At 42.6% G+C, this 19,302-nt stretch overlaps 1 protein-coding gene across 1 annotated transcript; it reads left to right on the top strand.

Annotated features, from left to right (window-relative positions):
- Positions 1–14,267: 14,267 nt before the first annotated feature.
- On the top strand, positions 14,268–15,929 carry GSTUM_00002482001 (uncharacterized protein; the record flags this gene model as incomplete). The annotated part of the gene is made up of 4 exons (XM_002836240.1): positions 14,268–14,582; positions 14,656–15,568; positions 15,637–15,854; positions 15,918–15,929. The coding sequence occupies 4 exons, from the start codon at positions 14,268–14,270 to the stop codon at positions 15,927–15,929; spliced, it is 1,458 nt and encodes a 485-aa protein (XP_002836286.1).
- Positions 15,930–19,302: the final 3,373 nt, after the last annotated feature.

Raw genomic sequence — 19,302 nt, 5'->3', positions numbered from 1 at the left:
CATCTGCCTTAATAATTGCTTCAATCCTATCCACCATTGAACTTGATAGAGAATCAAAAATCTTTGGGTCAAGAAGTTCCTAACAAGCAGTAATAGCCTCTTTAATAGCTTTTTTGACCTCATTGTCAGAGTCCTTCATGAGATATAGGTTAGGATAATGCTTCTGAAGCTTATCTTTTGCTAGAGCCCAAACATGTTCAATTGGATTGAGATCTGGTGAATAGGCTGGAATTTCCATAAGAATAATTCTCTGCCCTCTGAGCCATCTCCTAAAAGGTAAATGAGTCTTAGCATTGTCAATAATAAAGAAAACCTCTTCCCCCTCAAGATGCTTCTTAATATCCTCCCATATCTCTATAAAGTCATATTGATCATAAACTTCAATAATTGACTTTCTAGTTACTTCACCTCCAGCAGATGAAGGATCAGGAAAAACAGGCAAAAAGAGACTTTGAGCTTAGGTTAGGAATACCGGGATCAGATACCTAGGAACCACTCTAAGTAGAGTAACTCCACTCAGAATCGGAATCTCTAGTCTCCAACACCTCCCTCTGGCCCTCTTGTGAGGTTTGTACATCAATAGCTCAATTGGAATATCATGTGATTCCTCTCTGAAGATCACATGTTCAACTCCTCTTGTGGTTAAAGTTATTTCTAGTATTGAGTAATATTTTATTAATATTACTTGCAACTGCAAGGCTCCCTGCATGACACCAGAGGAACTCCAACTAAAAGGTTATGATTCAATCCTATCATAGTGCTTCTTCTCTGTATGAGGGAAGTTACTAGATAAGAATTTATCAGTTGAATCAGGAGATATTGAGCTTCGAAATCAGTGACTTTAGAAGGTTGCATATACGACTTTGCAGAATTACCCAGAGCAGCTAAGGGTTGCTGACTAAGGAACTTTCTATTGATTTGGTAGAATAGCTTCCTGCAAATTAGTAGGAAGTCATTCGGAAGATATCTGTCAGTTGAATATAGAGCTATGGAGGTTTGAAGTTAGGCAATTTAGAAAGGCTGCAATTATGACTACCTCTGCAGATACAATGTGCAGATAAAACTTATTATTTTATCAATGACGAAGACAATTGGGGCCAACACAGTTTGGCTTGAAAACTGGGCCATAAGTTTAAAGACTCTGATGATTGGATAATTACGATTAAGAACAGTATAGTTCCTAGTTAGCAATATCATAATTACTAAAGATGGTGTGGTGATTTTTAGGGTCTCCAGATGTTTGCATCTTTGGAGAATACCTGAAGTTGCGAGTTATACTCAGAGAGGTACATAGTTATATAAGAGATAGAAGTAGTCTATGAATACTCAGACGCAAAATATAAATATTGCAATGCCTCACAAGCTTTAGACATTATCAAGTAATGGAGAAGAGACGTTAACAATATAATATCGTTCTTATAATTATATTCTACTTTACTTACTTTACTTTACTCTCAGTAGTCATAAACAAAAGGAGTGTAATCTGAGCCTTTCTTGACAATCTCAGTCTACAGAAATTAATCTTGGTTGGCCTAAACAACTCTGAAGTCTATCAGGTTGTCTCCGCCTAACAGTTTAACCATAAAAAAAACCAGTTATCATCTGGCTAATCTTCCTCTCCTCTGTCCTAGTAGTAGGTTCTATACAATTCTTATTCCACTTCTCTTTTTTGTACATAAATATCTATTTTCTCCTCTTTCCTCTACTCCACTGAACAGCAACCTCATCTCCTCATATTATCTTCCTCCTCCACATCTCTCTTGTCTAGTGCCTGTAAGCTATTGCCTATTTCAATCTCTCCTGAGCTAGATCCTCATTCAAGTGAACCCTCTCTTGTGCCAACCACTTTTTAAGATGCCTTCGTGCAATTCTTCTCCTGACTGTCATAGAAGAAACATTGGGAGTAACCTTTTAGAAAATCTCAAAATAGGTAGTATTATGATTTTCAAGAGCTTTCTCCACTATAGTATCATCCTGTAATGTGGTTGTCCTAGGATGTCTTCCTCTACTCTTCCTGTCCTTACCCTCCAAGTCTTTCTTCGAGATTGTGTTTTTGACAGTTGTGAGGAAGATGTTGAGGTAGTCAGCAATCTGCTGATATCCCTTCTGAGGCATCTGTAACTTAAGGATTCTCCCTCTAGTAAACTCTGAGAGGTGATAGGTTGGAATAGGCTTTTTTGGATAACTGCAAAAAATAGAAGGCATAGTATTTAAAGGAAAAAGAATCAGATAATGTGATTAGGTTTTGGTTGAGTTTATGCAATTTCTTTTGATGGGGTTGAAAATGGGAGGGGAGATAACAGATGATGGTAGCTTGCATCTTGGACAGTCAGTTATTTTTGTTAATGAACAATATACAATAGAAAATTCCTGTGAATGGGCTTCAAGAACCTATTATCAATTTATGCAGAAGGTGAAATGAACAAATTATGTATATATATACGAGTACAAGTATGAAGCACAGTACTCGGGTATATTATACTGCCAAATACCAACTTATGATACTGGCTCTCCTCACTTTTCACCTGCTCCCCTTCCAGGAAGGCGATCAAGTGCTGGCAACTTGTTAGAAATACCAGAAACTGATACCTAGGAACCACTCTAAGTAGGGTAACCCCACTCGGAATCGGAATCTCTGGTCTCCAACACCCCCCTCTGGCTCCCTTACGGGGCCCGCACGTCATCATATATATTAATCTCAGTTGCGTCCTGTGACTATATTACCACAGAGTTGAAGGTGTTAGAATAACACCATATACGTCGTCGCCGTCTGTCCAACCGGAACCTGTTTGCAGGATATATGAGAGAGGACCTTCAGCTAGGTCTGGGAAGTGGAACGGAGTAATTCCGTCAACTACTCAGAGAGTTACTTGGCTTCAAAAAGATGACAACTTTGGTATAGGCTGTAGCTAACGGGACGGTTTCGCATGAAGAGATGGTATCAAATGGTAAAAGATCTCTACTAGAGACCAATACATTTACATCCACCAGAAGAGTCTAGAACTCCAAAGGACACTACCAAAGAAGCCAACAAACTTCACGGAGTGTTGCAACTGGGTTTTGGAACATGTCGTAGCCATGGGGTGATTCTCAATACTACAATAGTTACTGAAACCTACTACCCAGAGAGCAACCAAGGGTTGGTGACCAAGGGATTAATTACCAACCTAGTGGAGTGGCTTTCTGCGAGTTAATAGGAAGTCATTCAAAGAAAATCTATTGGTTGGGTATGGAGTTACAAAGGATTGGAGTCAGACACCCCACGATGGTTGTAATGATGACCACCTTTGCAGATATAGCCGTGGATAAAACTGATCATTTTATCAATGGCGAAGACAATGGGAGCCAACTCAGTTCAACTTAAGAACTAGGCTATAAGTCTAAAGACTCTGCTAATTGGGATATTACTATTGGGGACAGCATGCTTCCTAAAAAGAAATATCGTAATTCCCAAAGAGTGTGTGATGGTTTTCAGGGTCCACAGGTGTTCTCACCTTGGAAGAAAACTCGACGTTGTGAAATTACGATTGAAGAAGTACATAGTTGTATGATAAATAGATGTAGTCCGTGAACACTAAGACACGGAATATAAATATCGAAGTGCCTCCCAAGCTTTAGACATCATCAAGCAACGGAGAAGAGACCTTAACAATATAATATTGTTTTTACGATTCTACCCTACTTTACCTATTTTACTTTGCTCCTAGTAGTCACAAATGAAACGAGTAAAGTTCGAGCCTTCCTAGACAATCTCCGTCTACAAAAACGAATCTCGATTGGCCTAGACAAACTTGAAGTCTATCAAGTTTTCTCCACCTAATACAACTGACCTTTCCTGAGATCTTACAATTGGTGCAGACCAACACTTTGAGCTCTATGGGCCGTTAGGGGGATCTGGTTGAGTGGAGTAGGATGTTAAATACGGAACAAAGATAGAGCATGAATTCTTGGTACAGAGCAGAGGTAGTGAGAGGTGATTTTAGGTGGCACTTTGGTTCAGTATACTTCAACTAAAGCAACATTTTAATAGAAAAAAATATGTTTGTGGTGCAGAACCTCTTAAACTGAATCCATTACCAGGATATACTATCACCTCAAGTTATAGGTATTTTCAGCTATTACATCTGTAGACAAGAAATATGATATTAAATAGTAGACCAATATATTCTATAGAGATAAGTAATGAAGTTTTCAGGAATAGCATAATCTCTATAGAGTTTTGAGTTGATCAAGAACTCCTGGAGTGTATAAAAGATGATCAGATTTTAAGGAGTTACTTACCACATTACAATTAGCATTTAGGAGTGTTTGATTTGATGAACTTAGACCTTTATTAATATTCCTTGCTATCATTTTACTTGATTGATCTTCCTGGTGAAAAAAGAAAATACTATTCTCATGATGTTATATAGAGGTACAGAGGTGAAGTATTAGGAATAACATGATCTGATATCTAAGAACCACTGTACGTAGGGTTATCCTATGCGAAATTGGAATCTCTGGTCACCAACACCACACACCAGTCTCCTTACCAGCCTGCACATCATCATAATACTTATCTCGATTGTGTCCTGTGACTATAAGGCCAGAGAGTTTAAGGTGAAGAAATAACACCATACACATTACTGCAATCCATGTGACCAGATCCAGTTCACAGGGTATATAGAAGGGGACTCTGATTCATATCTGGGAAGTAAAACAGAGTAAATTTATTGACTACCTAGAGGGTTACTAGGCTTCAAAGTTGAACTATCTTTGGCAATGGCTGTAAGTAAAGGGATGTCTTTATACAAAGATATAGTATCAAAGGTTAAAGGATCTCTACAAGAGACCAATACATTGATACCAATTCTACCATACCTAGAAGAGTCTAGAACTCTAAGAAATACTACCACAGAAGCTAATAGACTTCACAGAGTATTACAATTGGGCTAAAGAATGCATTGTGGTTGTGGGAATAAGTTACAATATGAGAACAAAGACTGAAATCCAGTTACCTAGAGCAACCAAGAGTCGCCAGTAGAGGGATTATCTGCCAGTCCGATAGAATGGGCTCTTGCAAATTAGTTGGAAGTAATTCGGAAGATATTTGTACATTGGATTTGGAGTTGTTATAACACTCTCCTTTCAGATATTTTAGTTCTTAGCGACGGGGAATGATACTGCACTTCTTCTGCTACTTAGTCTTACGATAGCACTAGGCCTATACTTACATTACTGAGAGTACAAGACCTTTGTCTTCTATTGGGAACATCTATTGTAAGCTTTCTCTAACTCTTCTTTATGAAGAGTTCTCTTTGGCGTAATAATAATAAAGGTCATGATAATAATAAAGAACATAAAGGTGTTTTATATCTGTTACAGTAATAAGTAGGAAAAGTACTTAGAATTCAATCTAATTTTATTTAAACTCGTACTGCCAACACTGGCATACAATGAGCCCCCGCTGGCACAGGGATACCGCTAACCAGTATACCACTAATCCTAAGCTAACTAAGTCTACGGCCCCATACCTACCATCCCCGAGTCATGCCTGCACGGAAACTAATTACAAGACCATTAAACAACTCAGCGCCCACCGCAGTCCAAGTCCGTAGCCCCTCTGGTAGGAAGCCAACCATCACTAAGCATAGCTGAAGCCAAGCAAAAGACTGACCCAACCAGGTTCCTCGTCCAACAAACATAAAATCACTACCACCTAGTTTGAAACTGTCCCGCAAAACCTCCACCACAGTAAAAAACCAATAAATGCAAACTAAACCTACAGGCGACACAATGGTAGGGAGGAGGTAACTAATATATCAACTTCTCGCTCTCACATGCCAGGCTGTTGACCCTGTAAATCCACTTTGCCGGTTGCCTCTAAAGAGCGTACCGGTGAGGAGGGCCTGTACCTGCTACCTGTCCCCCAAACAAAATAACACAAACATAAGAAATACATAGAGGTGGTGACAGACCAAAAAGGTCAGTGGGGCCTATTTCCCACCCTTGGTGCCATGCCTCCTCCTGCCAAACCCGTAGCGAAACCAAAGAAAACCAAACAAATCCCACAAAACCTAGCGTGCAAAACCCAAACAAGTCCATCCAGGTGGTCACAACCCACTATCCACACAGGTGGCCATCAGCCAGCCGGGCCATCAGGGAGCTTTACAGCACTCAGCAGCTTCACCTGACAGCTTAAACTAGACTGGAAACACTTAATTAGACCTTGCCCAACCTGACACAGACCTGACCAGTACTCACAGGTGCCTCTCCCCCCCTAATCAGCCCCCCTTCAAACCCCACACGCTAGACGCCACAGAGCCCATCCAGCCCCCCAGCCTTTCAGACAGATCAACCATCCGATAGCCCCAGGATAGATCATACTTAGCCCTATCAGGCAGCCACTGGTCTTGGTCACACCAACAGTGCCCCAACCTCCAGCACCTTGCAGCCGAGAGAGACCCACTAGCCACAGCCGGGAGCTACAAAGGAGCCAGTACCAATACCTGAAGGCACCGGCACCAGCCACACCATCCAACCCAGTCAAACTGAAGTCCAACCAAGTTGGGAAAGAGTAGGCAGAGCCAGCTAAAGCTAGCCCTACAGGTCCGGCAATAAGCACAGACAGACCAATTGGCAAGAGGCTCCCCCAACTGACGTGACAAGAAGGGGGAGGGTAAACGCACAGGAGCAGACAAACAAAAGGTCAGCCCCACTTGCAATGGGTAAAGCCGCCATCCACAATCCGCAACCGAACCACCCAAATGTACAGACAACATGAGTGCCTGGCAGCCAATCATCCCACACTACTCCAAGTAGCAACAATAATCACACCAGGGTTAAGAGTTTTCAGGGTCAAAGCCATCCCCACCGAAGTGAGAGGAGACACCCCTACTGAACCACTGTAAATGCCATAAGAACAAATACTCCAAGGGAACAGTGATAAACAACATCATAGGATTCTGACTGTAGAAACGTATTGTAACAAGGAGGGGCTGGACGAGTACCACCCTGCCACCTGAGGAATGATGCAGCCGGTATGATGAGTTGAACTTGTGAAGGTTATCAGTCTAACGTAAGGGTGTTTTGTATTGTGAGAACTAAGGACTCTGTTAAAACCCAACATCATGAGCTGGCCCAAAGAATGACATTGGTGATTCCCCCAAACACCATATTCTATCCCCCCCAATCGAACGTGAAACCTGCGAGTAGATGATAAACAGGAAGCTGAAGACATTTTACTGAAAGGGGCTCGCAAGTGACTGTGATGAAGTGCTTGAAGTGACAGCATCGTGAGAAACCATCAAGCGACGAAATGAGAAGCAAATAAGTAATCTGCCACGCAATGCCAGTAGGCCTCAACACCAAGAACCCCAGGAACTACTGAGCGAACTCAGAAATCTCCCCCAGAATCCAAGGCATCAAGGCCCACTGTAGGTGCGAAAGAAACACTTAGGGCAAGGCGACAGCAAGGATGAGGAAAAGTACTTAGAACAAAGCGTGAAGAACCTATTCTCTTTAGCCATACTGGCCTTCTTATATAGTGTTCTTCCTGCCTGTAGTTATGTGACCCAAAGTGATCACATGTGTAAAACCAAATCATAACAAACTAGTAATATGACCAAAGTAGTCACATGTTCAAAACCCATGACCTCGTAATGAGGTCATGTGCTAAATATAAATTGTATGTGTAAGGCATACCTGTATGGCACACTTATAAGACATTCTTGCCAGGCGTATGTCCCATGACTCATATTCAGGTTATGTCTGAAACCTATCAAACTATAATATAACAAATCATATGACCCAAATGAGTCATATGCACAAAACAATAATACTGCTATGACTCATAATTATGCGTTATGTGAAAATCTTTTTCTTTCTAAGTCATATGCATGACAGTTATGGAGGTTTAAAGTCAGACAACTAAGGAAGGTGGAAATGATAACTACCTTCTCAGATACAATGTGTAGATGAAATTGATTATATTATTGTTAAGGGAAACAATTAGGGCCAACTTAGTTTAATGCGATAACTAGTCTAGAAGGCTAAAGACTCTAAAAATTGGATAATTACTATTGGGAACAGTTAGGCGGAGACAGCTTGATAGACTTCAGGGTTGTCTGGGCCATGAAAATTCATTTCCAGAGACTGAGATTGTCTGGGAAGGGTTGAATTACAGGCATTTCATTTTTGACGACTAAGAGTGAGGTAAAGTAGGTAAAGCTGAATAGAGTTGTAAGAACAATATTATATTGTTAATTTTAGAGGAAGACAACCTGATAAACTTCAGAGTTGTCTAAGCTAACCAAAATTCATTTCTGTAGATGGAGATTTTCTAGGAAGGCTCGGACTTCAATCATTTCATTAATGACTACTAAGACTGACGTAAAAATAGGTAAAGTAGAATTACATCGTGAAGACAATTTTATATTCTTAAGGTCTCTTCTCTGTTGCTTAATAATGTCTAAAGCTTAGGAGGCACTTCAATATTTATATTCCACGTCAGAGTATTCACGGACTACATCTATTTATTATACAACTATGTATGTCTCTGATTATTACTCGTAACATCAGGTATTATTAAAAGGTACAAACACCTGGAGATCCTGAAAATCACCACACTCTCTTTGACAATTATGATATAACTAACTATGAACCATATTGTTCCCAATAGTAGTTATCCGATCTTTAGAGTTTTTAGACCTGTGACTTAGTTCTAAAGGCAAACTGAGTTGGCTCCAATTGTCTCTATTATTGATGAAATGATCAGTTTCATCAACGGGTTGTATTTGCGAAGGTAGTTATAATTGCAACCATTCTTGGTCACCTGACTTCAAACCTTCATAACTTCTTACTTAACAGATAGATATCTTCCTGAGGACCTCCTACTTATTCACAAAAAGCTTTTCCACTGGATTGACAAATATTCCCTCTGTTAGCAACCCTTGGTTGCTCGGGGTAACTGGGTTTCAATCACTGTTGTAGTATTAAGAGTCACCCCTGCAGCTTTAATCTATTCTCAAACCTAGTGGTAATGTAACGTGTTCGCAAGGTGCTAATCACGTTATCGATAATTGATACGATAGTTGGCAGGTGGCCTGCTCTTCCAGAGAGGAGGCGAGAGCTGAGAACTAAAGTAGGCTTCGAGGGTGTACTGAGGAACAAAGAAGTAACCGTTCAACCAAGTATATTGAAATACTGTCTGTCGAAGTCTGCCTTTTCCATCGTAGAAACAGGCGGTCTTTAAATACACAAATCTGTTCATGTCTAGCATGAATGAAACTAATCAAAGGTATCAATCAATACACTTTGGTAAAACTCCTTAAGTATTAAAGCGATACTTAAAACAAAACATAAAACAAAACCAAGTATTAAATGATACTTAAAACTAACCAAGTATCAAAGCGATACTTAAAACAAAACATAAAACAAAACCAAGTATCAAAGCGATACTTAAAACAAAACATAAAACAAAACCAATAACCAAGTACCCGTACCGGTTACAGAAGCCGGCACCGAATTGGAAAGAAATATGATGGTAGGAGGAGAAAGGGGAACCTAACCCTGTGATAGAAGCTATGCTCAAAGATTTCTATGAAAGCTGAGACGGTTATAAAGTAACTACTATGATGGCCGGGGCCATAGATGATTTCCTGGACAACTTTAATAGGTTGATCCATATTGTCAAGGAGTTAGCACCTATGAAGAGGCCCATGAGGTGGTCGAAGGCATGGTTGACGCCGGAGATTATGGAGTTGAGAAGAGTTTATACTACTGCTGCCAGACGTGTGCGATGGGATGGAGCGGGAGTGGAAGAAAGGAACAAGGCCAGGAAAGAATACTGGAAGGCATTGGTCAAAATGAAGCATGATCACTGGGTTCAATTCTTGTCTATGGCAAAGAAGAATGATGTGTGGACAGCACACCAGTTTATGAAAGAACGAGTTCCAAACAGGGTACCCGGTAGTCCAAGTAGCACACCTGAACGGGCAGAACTCTTGATAATGAATCACTTCTTTCCAGAAAATGTTGAGCCAGTTGTGATGAAACAACCAATGGTACATGGGCTGGGTAACCTATATCCCATGACCCCATTCGACATTACCGATGTCCTCGAGAAATGTAGTAGCAACTCAGCCCCCAGTCCGGACCAAGTACCATATAGGGTGTGGAAAGGAATACACGGCGTACACCAGGAGATAATTCTGGCCATGGTATAACACCTGCTGGAATGGGGGATTCACCTGCCCATGCTTAAGGAGTCGACCGGTGTGATTTTACCGAATCCAAATAAGGATAACTATAACAACTGCGCCAACTTCAGGGTCATCGCCCTGATGCAGACCTTTTCGAAGATAGCAGAGAGGGTAGTCAATAGTAGGCTAATAGACATCGCTTATAAAACAGGATTGTACTACATCAATCAAACAGGTAGTCTGCTACAGAGATCTACAGTCGACGCGGTGCTTGCCCTACAATATTGGACGAGAGAAGCGCAATTTGCAGGAAAGAAGATCTCCTCGATCTTCCTGGACGTGAAGGGCGGTTTTGATAACATGAATTACCAAAAGTTAATAGACAGGTTAGCTGAGAACCTATCAGTCCCAGGCTATTTGACTGACTGGATCAGAAATTTCATTGCCATGAGAAATATAAGATTAGCCTACCCAGAAAGCCCAAGACGTACCCATGAAGTGAACAAAGGAATTCTGCAAGGCTCTCCGCTATCCCCGCTCCTGTTCGTCATCTATGTGAAACCTCTTCACTTGTCGGATGACCCCACAGAGACCTTCACTACATCGTATGTTGATGACTTCCTGATAACAGTAGCTTCAACTTCCTGGGAACGGAATACGTGACTACTAGAGGCCAAGGTCCAGCAGGTCAACCAACGGGCTCACAGCTTGGGGTTGTCCTTCAGTATAGCGAAAACAGAACTTATGCACTGGTGGAAGAGGAGGTAGAAAGGTCCCAGATCTATGGCTGTGGTTACGGTAAATTCCCATCAGGTTGAGCCGGCCAATGGAACCTTGCAGTGGCTGGGTCTTTGGTTGACAGACAATGTGGAAATGAGCATGCACTTTACCAAGAGGTTATTCCTAACCCAGGGAGCCTTTTGGAGAATACAGAGACTGTCGGGACCGGGCATGGGGTTGTCTCCATATGGGGCCTAAAGGCTGGTGAAAGGAATTCTGTTACCCACGCTCCTGTACGGGGCGGAGGTGCTGACACCCTCAAAGACAATGATGGGGAAGATGTAAACCTTTTGGAATCGCATCCTCCGTTGGACTACAAACGTTTTCTACGCTACCAATATAACGGTGCTGTCGGCAGTAGCCTGCCTGGCCCCAATTTCGTTGTACGTAGAACAAGTAAAGAAGATGACAGCGGTTCGAATTGTCTCCGCTATTCTAGAGAATAACATCGCTACGGTAATGCTTCCATTGTCATTCCCGATGGCTAGGAATTTTAGGTTCCCTACCAACAGGAGGTTAGCATTTGATAATAATAAGGGGGGGATGAGACCAAAGATATGGGGTTCAATCGCCACGACCACCCCACAGGTACGACTTCCGATTGACGAGGTAGCTGCCGTAGTATCAATGGTGCTAGAGGATGGCGCCACACCAATGCGACCTTTAAGACTCCTTTTGGTTACTCCTACCCAGGCCGAGGTTCACTTCGAAGCCAGGGAGAGAGTTAGGAACGAGACACATAAAAAGTGGGTAGAATGGCAATTCCCACCCTACTACAAGTATAGGCCTCCGTTTAGGGAATGCTGGTATTTTATGACCCTCCTTAAGTTTATGGCTTCCAGACTTCATCAAATGCAGGCGAACAAAAGTTACCTTGCAGCTCAAACAGACTGGTCTAATCAGGGCCGAGACACAACCTGTAGGTGGTGCCTTGAATACCTGGAGACTTTTGACCATGTTGTGCAATGCTCAGCTCTTGCCGAGTCAAGAAGAAACATCCCCTCCAAGTCTTTGATGTGGGTCTGGAGTCAGAGCTGTGGAAGGGGGGTAAGGTGGGCAAGAAACTGATGGGAGATTTTCTCTCTTATGTGATGGGAAATAGGATTAACTTTCCAGTGAAGATGGAGGTTTTTCCATTTACGAGGAATGCTGATTTGGCATCGTGATGATATGTAATGATTTTCATTTGTGATGGGACTTGTTTAGTGATTCTTTATCGTTTATTTGTTTTGTTTTGGGGGTGAATGAAGTTTCTTTTGTTATGTCAAGGAGGTTTTCAGGCCATACCTTAGGGTGCTTGCCATGGATTTTTCCTGTAGTTAGCTACAAATAAACCGCGGATTTAACAAAAAAAAAAAAAGTACTCGAGTAGACTACTCGAGTACCGGATCTCCTCTGGAGCTTGGATCATGCGGCGCTCGGGTTTGTCAGCGAGAGCCTGAAAATGCAAAAGTAATCCTTACCTCCATAGAGATTTTTTATGGGGTTATTTAGCAAGAATGTGTTGGTTTTAAAGCTCATAGACACACACCTAAGCGCAGTACTCTTTACTGTGCTGTACCAGTAGTCTACGACGAACAAGATGGATACAATACGGTTATTGCAGGACCGTATTACCGTAGTGACCTGTGCAATGCCATATTATTATACTTGTACTAGTACAAGTACAGCTGCGAAACATAATATGTGGGAAGGGGGGGGGCATTCAGTGGTCGGGTAGTGCTCGAGCACCGGTACCGGTGTAATACTCCGCTCCCCTCACTTTTCAATGTCTGTTCTTTTCTTACTTTCTTCCCGCAGCCGCCTTCTGAATTGACCGACCGACATCCCCGCAACTTGAGATCTTGCTGGGCGTAAAGGGAAGAAGAGCGGGGGGGGGGGGTTGGAGATTCCTGGTTCATTTTGCGTGCTTGAATCAGGCACGAGCCGGCCAATCCCTTGCCTTTTAGATGATTCCTTTGGATGGATGTACTCGAGTACTAGTACGAGTACCGGTACTGTACGAGTACTGTGCTCGTACGAAACCAGAAATGAAATATGCAAAGCGCATTCAAGTGTCGGGAAGTCATGCAAATTGATAATGAGATGCAAATCGATATGGTATCAAGCATTACCCGATTAAGCTTAATGCTCTACAGTGTAAGATCTTTAATGTAAATGCTTCCTGTGCTTGAGTTGAGCGTCCAATTTTGTCTGGGAGTGGAAAGGAAAAAAAAGGGGGGGCTTAACTGTACCAGATGCCATTTAGGAAATAGCGCCGGCTGCAATACTGGGGCGTACAACGGTACGAAGGGAGAAGTTGGATCTAGAGAATTCTTCTCCACCAATACCGGTACAATACTCGTCCAGTATTGTAGCAATGCCCTGCACTAGTTATTTACTTACCGCATCTCCCCGCTTGAAAGCTGGGAGAGTCTGATGTCCGGCTTTGGCAAATCCCTCCCCCAGCTGAATTCTGATCACCAGTGCCATGTCATAATTATCATTTTCGTATGTTGGGGGTGTTAGTAATGATGGGTTAGAAGGAACTCTTTATTTGTTGCGTCAATCAGGGGTTGAAGCTATCGTACCCGGTACTTGTATCGTACTTGTACTCGAGTATGATACTCGAGTATAATATGAAATTACCAACCCAGGGACCTTGTCCACTAACCAGCAATTCCTCACTCACTCTCTGTCCATGATGTCTCCGATCTGGCTCGTGGAACTGGTTCCGCTGCCCTACCCTCTTGCTTCTTTTGTTTACGCGCACTTTTTTTCTTTTTCCTTTTATCTCCGTACCCTTCACTCCTTCGGCCGTGTGCCGTACTCATACAGTACCGATATCCCTTCTTTCTCTCTGCTTCTCTCATCGCATTTTTTTTCCCTTCCCCCTCCCTTTCTTTTCTTCCCATTGCCTCCATTCTCCACCTACTTTTAAATACCCAAGGGTCTACCGTGCAGCTCGTGGTTATGGTCCAAACTCGGTCACAGACTGGAAGGACTCCAAGGTACGTATGACACTGTAGATACAAACGCAATTCACTTGTTTGTTCCTTTCCTCCTTTCCACGTTTCTGTAACATTCCACCCCATCCCCGTCCACTATTCCCCCCCACTCTATCCAGGCTTGCTTCCCCCTTTGGCTTCTTCGATTGCAATTTTGACACCTCGTAGGAAACAGGGATATCCAGGTCTGGTTCCAACACCGGCTATTAGACGCTCACGTCCCAGTAGTGCTAAGCTGACACCGGAACCCGAATTCGAACCCCTTACGCCCACCCACACGCCGTCCTCGAGGCCCGAGAAATCTACTTTCAAGGTCGTGATGGAGGTCAGGTCGAGGAGGAAGCCCTACGGGGAGAATGGCTCAACCAGTGGACCCACTATTCCCAAGGGAGATGTAGGGAGCGATACCACCACGAAGGACAATCTCAGAATGGGCGATGATCACAGGGTCGACAACAGCTCTGAATTCGAGTTTGGAGGCGTCTGGGGTACTGGGCTTGCTATGGTCTTCTTCCCGCTGCTCATGTGGTACATGTGGGTTGGCCAGGTCTACTACAATTCTCAATTCCCGATGCCAGGGAAGGAAGAGGCAATTGGCAATTTTGTACGCAAGGTCGCTAAATTGGCTTATGAGGTATGGGAAGTTTGGTGTTATTTTTTATCTTCATGTGTGATTTCATTTTTTTTGTTGACGGGGTGGCGGATAGTGCTCATACCCTACCAAGAAGGCTTGGTTGGTCTATTGGGGCTTCTTGGCCTACCAGAGTTTGCTATACCTCACACTGCCCGGTGTCTGGGCCAAGGGAAACCCAATTCCTCACAGGAACAACGTTCGTCTCGATTACTACTGCAATGCTATATGGGCTTTCTATTTCACTACCGCCACTGCCATTGTTTTCCATGTGGCTCAAATCCTCCCAATCACCTTCTTGGTGGACGAGTTTGGCTCCTTTATGAGCGTTGGCATTCTCTCTGGGATCCTTGTCAGCTTCATCGGGTATTTCAGCGCAATATATCGGGGTGCTCAACATAGGATGACTGGGCGGTTTGTCTACGATTTCTTCATGGGCGCTGAGCTGAACCCCCGTATCTTTGGTTTAATGGACCTGAAGATGTTTCTTGAAATCAGACTTCCCTGGTTCATCCTATTCCTTGTGTCTTGCGCGGCTGCCGTTAAGCAGTACGAGACTTTGGGATATGTCACCCCCCAAGTTGCTTTCTTCGTTTTGGCTCATTGGCTGTACGCCAACGCCTGCAGCAAGGGAGAGGAGCTGGTTATCACCACTTGGGACATGTCGTACGAGAAGTGGGGTTATATGCTCATCTTCTGGAACATGGCTGGTGTTCCTCTGACCTACTGCCATGGTGTTCTTTACCTCGTCAAGCACAATCCTTCTGTCTACCAATGGTGCACTGGTGTCAACGTCTCCCTCTACATCTTCCTTCTTTGCGCGTATTATGTCTTCGACACATGTAATAGTCAGAAGAACAGATTCAGACAGATGGAAAAAGGAACGCTCGTTATCAGAAAGGCCTTCCCTCAATTACCCTGGCAGACCCTCAAGAACCCAAAGTTCATCAGGTGCAGGAATGGCGGTACTCTACTCACGAGTGGATGGTGTAAGTTTGCTCAACCGCAAGTGATGCGCATCCCGTAACAATAGTTAATCCAACCTTTTTTTCTGCAGACGGCCTCGCCAGGAAAGTTCACTACACGGCTGACTTCTGCCAACTGACTTCCTGGGGCTTGATCTGCGGTTTCTCCAGTCCCCTCCCATGGTTCCTGCCCGCCTTCTTCATGGCTATGATTCTTCACCGCGCCTGGAGAGACACCGATCGGTGCGCCAAGAAGTATGGCGCTGACTGGGAGGAGTATAAGAGACAAGTTCCATACCTGTTTATTCCTGTAAGCCATCACCGCCCTCCCCTCCCCTCCCCTCCCTCTACAGTGCTGATATTCCAAACTTAGTACGTTATTTAAACATCACTGGAACCTCACACTGGTGTTCTATTGCGTGTCAAAGAAAAAAAAAAGAAACCTATTAAACCTCATTCGTTTGCTTAAACTAACTTCGTCGTTGGCTTGCTGTGTCCTTAGGATAGATAATCAGAAAAGGAGACCATATTATTATTTTGAGTTTTTTCTTGTAAATAGTCTTGCTTCTATCCGTTTTATTTCCTCTGATGACTTATTTGGAACTGTTATGGCCATTCTTTTTGTTAGCGTACTTTGGGGATACGAGTTTCGGCTGCAGTAGCTGACTGGCTGGTTGACTATGTTTATGAGCTTGGGCTTTTATTTTTGTAATGTTTAAATTACTTGAGGGAAGTGATGGGGGTGCTGGAAAGGCGAAGTGTACGAGTAAGGTGATGTGTGGGGAAGAGGGGTGGGGGGCACACTATAATATAGTCTAATAATTTCAAGCATGCGTGCCTGCATAGATGGGAAAAAGTAAGTATCCGGTTATGGGTGTATAACCGATGCTTCCAGAGGCACAGTACTCGTCCTGTTGTGACGTTTGTGAAATGGACCGGGCTTGCATGGTGGCGCAAGGGAGTGTAGGGGGTGCATATCGGGATACAAGAGCCTCAGAATGATATTGAATATGGTAAATAGAAGAAAGGAAATAAATCACAAATACCACATCATATATTCAAACAACGTTAATAAACAAAATAAAATAAATATTAAAAAATCAAAAATTAAAATTATTTCCTCGATCATCAATACATGCTCTAATGCGTTCAGGCATAGAATCAATATGGTGATTGATTCGCTCCTGGGGATATTCTCTCCATACCTGAAATAAAATAATATAAGTAGTCTTCTAATTAATGTAAAATCAGGAATAAAAATTGAATGATAGTAACTTACCTGCTCTAGGATAACCCTAATCTGATGTGCGGTCATGCGGGTTCCAATCTGTTGGCGGATTTAATCTTTCATCACCATCCAAATCGTTTCAATTGGATTGAGGTCTGGGGAGTTTGCGGGCCAAACGATTTTAGAAAATCCAAGCTTCCGGCGAGGAATATTATGATAATGGTGGACATGTGCTGGAGCATTGTCCTCCATTATTATAATATTTCTGGCAGCAAACTCAGTAAGTACTTGTTGGGTAAATGAATATAACAAGGGACAAAGAATACATTCACAATAAATATACCAGTCGATACCGCCCCTCCGATCTGCCTTTCTCGTTTTCAATTCTGGGTCTGTAAATGGTATTTCCAGACCCATAGCAGCTGCCCTCGCATTTTCCACTAACTCATCTTCATACTCCTTTTTCAAGGCTATAAGAGAGTCCTTCAATTGCTTTGGAGTCTCATATGGAGTTGTATACATATGATATGGAAGTTCATTACCTGTATATTAACAATTAATATATTTACATACCGGATTTTCCATAAAAAATAGCCCACCAAAACATCACCATTGCTCCTTGAGTAAATTTCCTGTCTATATTTTGCGGTTGATATGCTTCTCTAGCACAATGTAAAACACCACGAGCACGGCAGGACCAGAGACTATCCGTTTCGAAGTAGGATTCATCTGTAAAGATAAGTTCTCACCAGTCAAGTCCCTGATGTTGATAACAGAAGGCAAGCCATCTAGCCTTCTGATCGGGACTAAGGATTGGTTTCCATACGGGTTTGCAGCAAAAGATTTTATTTTCATGAAGAGCTTTGGAAATTGTTTGTCTACTAACATCTAGTTCAGCTATTTTTTATTATTAATTACATGTACTAGTAGTTATATAATATGGTTGGGGATTTACTTGTAATGTCGTGATATTTGTAAACACAGTTACTATTGTATACCACCAAAATTAGGAGGCATGAGCTGATTGTTTGCTTGTAAGCAATAGCAATTATGTTCACAAATGTCAAGGCATTACGAGTACAATATATTTAAAGAGAAAAAATAAGAAAGGAGTTTCTACCTGCTTCCGCTAGCTGAGAAAAGGTCATCCGACAATGTTCTGCATCTTGAAGAGTTACCTCTACCAAATGCTGTTTGTCTACCGGGGTAAGTGCCTGATTAGCACCTTTGATGGAGTTTGGAAGCGGAGCAAGGTTTTCGTCAGCACAAAGATCAAGCATTTGGTTGTCGCTGGCCCTTTCTTGTGCTATTCGAATGATATTTGAACAAGTACTTATTAGTATCCGGTTTGTTCAGATATCTCCTTTAATGTCACCTTTTGACTTCCCTTGAGCATTGCATAGCCAACAATTTGTCCCCTCTTGGCCATTGAAGTTATTCACCCCCGTGGTGTTGACATTTTGCTGATTTTAATGAATCTTTCAGATATTGAAGTAAAGATAGAAAATTGCAATACCCTTCTCTCACGAAGAATCCCCTCTATTAATAATATTAAATCTAATCTATTTGGCCTATTCTCATTGGTCATTACTCTCTCCAGGTACCTCCTTGCACATTTATGCACCCCCTTGCACCACCATGCAAGCCCGGTCCATTTCACAAACGTCACGACAGGACGAGTACAAGTATTAACATACCTAATTTTGTGGAGATAGCCGTAACCCACACATTCCATCAGGTAACTCACATTCCCAATATGGTCCTTTGAAAATCGACGAGCGCCGGTACCGGCAGGCAATCGCAATAACAGATTATATGTTCTGTGGTTAATGAGTAATGGTGGTACAGCCGTGTCCAGAAAGACTTCGTGCCTCAGAATGGTGGATGGTAATACATCACACGGTAGTCTAGGGCTGGAGAAGAAATAAGATACAGTGATTTCTTACTTGTACTGCCTTGATGGTGGCGCACAGGGAGTCTGAACCTTGGTCCCCGCGACGCAAGTATTATTCCCTTCAGGTAGTCGACTACCGTATTAACATACTGTAGTTAATCAGCAGACTCCCAAACCAATCGACAAACTCACTCCTATTCGAGTAGTCTACCTGCACAGTACATACTGGTATCATAGTCGTTAAGCCACACCTCTACCCATTCAGCCAAAAGAAATTATAAACATCAAAGTTCGTGTGGCACATCAAAACAAATTTCTCGTACGCGAAAAGTATGACTTCAGCAAGCGGAAAAAAGAAAAAGGCGGAAAAAAGAGATAGCAGAAACCACTTCTGTTATGTTCTTAGCGAATGAAATTTCCGTAAGGCCAGATCAACTCATAGCAAAGGATACCAAGGAAAGGAAAGAAAGTGGGCGGCGGATGAGGGAACTCGCTTCTCACAATACACACTTGTCCAGCTCTCATAAAGATCTCGAGGGAAAGAGCGGGAAATTTTTTAAGCGGTCCAAGTATCGAAGTATCGGAAAACGAGAAATAGATTGGACCTAAAATGATTAATGAAAACCCTATGATAGG

Source organism: Tuber melanosporum, assembly GCF_000151645.1.
Source record: "Tuber melanosporum whole genome shotgun sequence assembly, scaffold_136, strain Mel28".
Taxonomy (NCBI): domain Eukaryota; kingdom Fungi; phylum Ascomycota; class Pezizomycetes; order Pezizales; family Tuberaceae; genus Tuber; species Tuber melanosporum.
The sequence above is the reverse complement of the archived record's forward strand: the minus strand, read 5'-3'. Positions and strand labels throughout refer to the sequence as shown.